The sequence below is a fragment of the Lactuca virosa genome, chromosome 7 (assembly GCF_052849685.1).
Source record: "Lactuca virosa cultivar CGN04683 chromosome 7, Lactuca_virosa_CGN04683_v6, whole genome shotgun sequence".
Lineage (NCBI taxonomy): Eukaryota > Viridiplantae > Streptophyta > Magnoliopsida > Asterales > Asteraceae > Lactuca > Lactuca virosa.
In genome coordinates, this window is record NC_136432.1 from 219,054,647 (window position 1) to 219,059,314 (window position 4,668).

General features: G+C 31.7%; 1 protein-coding gene across 1 annotated transcript; it reads left to right on the forward strand.

Moving 5' to 3' along the window:
• Window positions 1–2,534: 2,534 nt before the first annotated feature.
• On the forward strand, window positions 2,535–4,319 carry LOC145125524 (leucine-rich repeat protein 2-like). The gene is made up of 7 exons (XM_079060973.1): window positions 2,535–2,740; window positions 2,923–3,055; window positions 3,147–3,218; window positions 3,302–3,445; window positions 3,530–3,601; window positions 3,677–3,748; window positions 3,919–4,319. Exons 1-7 carry the CDS (start codon window positions 2,662–2,664, stop codon window positions 3,983–3,985), a joined length of 639 nt encoding a protein of 212 aa, XP_078917099.1. The 5' UTR covers window positions 2,535–2,661; the 3' UTR covers window positions 3,986–4,319.
• The last annotated feature ends 349 nt before the right edge of the window (window positions 4,320–4,668 follow it).

The following is a 4,668-nucleotide window of genomic DNA, read 5'->3' on the forward strand; positions in this document are numbered from 1 at the left end:
GCACATATGTGATTACTTTATTTTTACATAGATGTAGTTCCAAGAAGAATCTATAATGATATCTATATTTCATATAAATATAAGAGTTCGTTAATTTTAAATAACAAATACTAACAAACATCAAGAAAATCTCAGGGGCTGTTTGTTTCTCCTCTTAATGATCTCATTAAGAGACTAGCTCTGGATCGTTCAGATTCAGAGTGTTTGGTTGAAGTTTTTTTACCCTCTTAACCGGGCAGATATGACAAAAAATGATCTGGATCGTGAAGAGGTGAGAATGAATCTGAATGAAAAAAAATACTTCTAATACCCTTGCCCTAACATAACACACGCATGTGTGTTTTCTTTCTCCCCCACTACACATCGAACCCTCCTCCATCATTCTCCCTTTTTCTCAGCGTCGACCACTTTTCCCCTGCCAGCCGCGCCGCTCCGTCTTCACCTTCTTCACCTCCACTCTCGATTCCTCCCCCTTTGCCGCTAAGTTTATGCTCCTTTCTTTTTGGTCGATTTTTTTCAGGCCAATCTTTATGGTCGTTTTTTTCAGGCCCTAAAACATGTTTTGCTTGATTATATGAAATTGGTGCTTGATTTATGTTCTTCTGCTGGAAATTGGTGCTTGATTTATCTCCAACAATGTTTCAGAAGTAGGATCGCAAGAAACCCAATGATCCAAAACCATAAACAAAACGGGGTGCATGTAATGTGTAAAATCAACGTGGAATAGGAAAATGAACCCATAAAATCGGGAAGCAATGATTATGAGGTCCAATTTTTTCTTGACCTTCCAAATCCCCTTTTCTTTTCGCTATTTCCCATTCCCATCATCTCCCCAATTTCTTGTAAAAATCTATAATTTCTTTAATGAAGGTACATGTTTCTGATATGTTTGATATGTTTTTCTTTTATATCTTGCCTGTACAACCTTGACCTTAATTCTTCAACACATTTGAGTTATATCATCATTTTATGATCCGGTTGATAATTGAACGAATTTATTGTGAGATATTGTTATAAAATTTGTTATATTGTGATCTAAGGATCCGTATATGTCAAATTTGGATGTTGTATGATGTCTAATTGAATGCTGTATGGTGTAAAATTTGTATGCACAAAAATAGTTTAAAGGGTTAAAATGGTCATTTTCACCATTAAGAGGTACACATTGAGATGCCTAACAAACATTAATTTATCATTCATATACAAATTCATACAGAGTATCTATATCATCCAGGCCTCTACACCATTCATATATGAATCATCCAGACGCAACCAAACAGCCCCTGAGTGTCATAAGGATGGAATAAGGGAGAGATAAGATATAAACAATCTGGTCTTTTCATAGACAACCTTCAAAATAAGAAAAAAAAATGTGCGTCAAACGAAGCACATGAAATGTTAAATGGTACCTAAAAACAAAATTAAATGTCATTGACATCTATTTGATTAGAAAACTTTTTTATTAACATTCTTATTCAAACGATCGAGGAAAAAGGAAATTCACAATTGTTAGTAGGGGTGTTCGTTTGGATGGATCGGTTTGATCCGATCCAATCAAGTAAATCCAAATTGATTTCGGTTTTTAAAACATGGATCCGAATAGTCCAAACTAAATTCAAATCTGATCCGATCCGATCCAATTACAATTCGGTTGAATCGGTTTTTATAATTCGGTTTTCAAAAACCTAAACATTTTAAACGACATATAATTATAATATTACCCAATTTTACACAAGAAGTGAAAACAAATTATTTAGTTGTGATTTGAAATTTATAAACAACTACTAAAAATGTATATTATAGTTAAATATTTTATAGATAGAAAACTTTTGAAAGAAAATGTATATTAATGTTTTTTTATCGAGTGAAATGTTTTGAACCTATTTGAAAGAATAAATTACAAAATTAATAAATAATTATAGATATATATTAAAAATAAATAAATAATAAATGTTTATTCGGTTTTTTTGGACTATTCGGTTCTTATTTTATAAACCAAAACCAATCCGAAATCCAAAATAATAATTCGGTTTTGTTGAAAACCAATCCAAAAATCCGAATATCCGAACCAAATAGTCCAATCCAAATTGTCCAATTGGATAATTCGGTTTTATCCAAATAGTGAACAATCATAATTGTTAGTACGATTCATACAAACACCAAATCAATATTATAAGATTTTTTATAATCTTGTGTTTTGTCTTTTTTGAAAATGGTTAACCTATTTGGCTTACTTTATAATTAACAAATCATTAGTGGTATAGTGCGTTATATTAGCGAACACCATTTGATAAGAATCCATTACAACCTAATGTTCATTATTGTCCTAGTTTAAATAATTAATTAAACTTTTATAGGTTTATAAAATTAATAAAGTATCAAATATCAATACTAGAACAAAAAAAACATGTAACTATGGTAATTTAAAAAAAAAAAAAAAAAAAAAAAACTTTGAGGTACCATTTATGTCATTTTCTCAATCTTAGTGCGTTATAAAACTCTCAACAATAATCATGAGTCATTACAAGTTCACAACCAAAACGTGAGACTTTTCCATGTCCTTTCCCTTCCTTTCCCTCGAGTTTACTTTGACCATATACACCTCTTCCCTACCCATCTTCTTCATAACCCCACTCCAAAAATCCTTTAATTCTCATAAAAATGGCGTCTTTTAGCTTCTCATTGTTCCTTCTATCAGTCTCCCTCTCTCTCATTCCCATACTATGCACCAATTCCGAAGGTAAACTCACTGGTTCTGATTCTGTTTCTCTCTCTCTTTTAGGGTTTAAAATTTTCCATTTAAATGCGTTAAATCTATGTTGTTTTGGGAAATCGTTCATAGGTTTTGAGCCCTAAATCGAATTCTTCAAAACCCATCTCATATCCAGGTTTAATTTATGATTCTCGATGTTGATATTTCAGGAAATGCTTTGCATGCTCTTAGAAGCAAGCTTTCTGACCCTAAAAACGTCTTACAGAGCTGGGATCCTACCCTTGTAAATCCTTGTACCTGGTTCCATGTTACCTGCGATGCTAACAGCCATGTTATTCGTTTGTAAGATCGAAAAATTCTTTGATAAAACTTCCAATTTCTAAAGTTTCTTTTTTCAATTTCAATTTGGATAAAGTATTTTCTTCGATTTCAGGGATTTGGGGAATTCTAACATTTCTGGATCATTGGGTTCTGAGCTTGGTGAACTCAAGCATCTTCAATACTTGTATTATTCTCTCTCACAACTCTTTAATCTCTTTATTTTATATGTTTCGAGGATTAAAAATTTAAATTATTAACAAATTACAGGGAGCTTTACTGGAACAATATCGGAGGCAAAATCCCTAAAGAATTAGGGAATTTGAAAAACCTTGTTAGCATGGATTTATATGGCAACAATTTCGAAGGGGAAATCCCAAAATCATTGTCTAAATTGAAGTCTCTTAGATTTCTGTAAGCATATAATTTTGATTTTTTTTTTCAGAAAAAGTTGATCTTTTTAGAAAAGAACATGAGATTATAAATCGTTTTTTGCAGGCGATTAAACAATAACAAGCTGTCAGGCCCCATTCCAAGGGAGCTCACAACTCTTTCTAACCTTAAAATTTTGTAAGTTTAAGGATTTATAAAAAAACATATTTGTAAGTTCATTTTTGATGATTATGATTGTTAATGATCTTGCAGTGATGTTTCTAATAATAATCTTTGTGGAACAATACCTGTTGATGGTCCTTTCACAAGTTTCCCCATGGAAAGGTGATTCTTTTGCAATACTCTTATTAAAATTTGTACCTTTTTAATCTTTACTTTCATGGGTTTCGATCATATTTAATGAAAATTGCTAAATGAAAGAAGTAGCAATATACAATTTTCATTCTTTATTTTCGTATTATATGGAATTAATAGTTTTTTTTTTTATTTGTCAGTTTTGAAAACAACAAATTAAATGGACCAGAGCTGCAAGGACTCGTTTCTTATGATTTTGGATGCTAAATTACGGAAATGGTTGATGCTTGGATTTATTGATGATGTTCATTGTAGTCGCAACAAGTCATTACCAAGATATAATCTTTTCATCAGCCCGAGATCTGTTTTCTATATTTATCTTTTGTATTTATAATTAATCTTAAAAGACAGAAAAGGTTGCTATAAATTATAACTTTAGGGTATTTTCTTGTGTCATATTAATGGAATTATAGTTGATTTGATGCTGGTATATTTTTTTATTTAGACTTGGCTTCGAGACTTGATGTGTCTTGGAAGTTTGATTTGTAATTTAGGCTAGAAACAAAGCATGTATGTTAGATTGGGTTGTGAATTTGTGATAGTAGTTATTGTGTTTGGTTTTAGGTTACATTGTTAAAATCAAGACCACAAGTGCAACATAGTGGTTAAATCGTTAGTAGTTTAGTGCAGAATGATTCCAACCTCTTGGTTAAGAGAATGTAGGGTTTCTTAACCATTCAGAGGTTCCTAGGCTTTTGAACGTTTGTTTAGAGACAGCATCAAACGTGCTTCCATTTAGAGATTATCAAAAAGTCCCTGAGCGATTTTGGTTTGCAAAAGCAGGTATATTGTGTTTGGTTTCTATGTTAGATCATTGGAATCGACACTAAAAGTAGTTGCTTGTGTTTGTTTGGAAACCCTATACAACTCGAACACTTTGCTACGGCTTT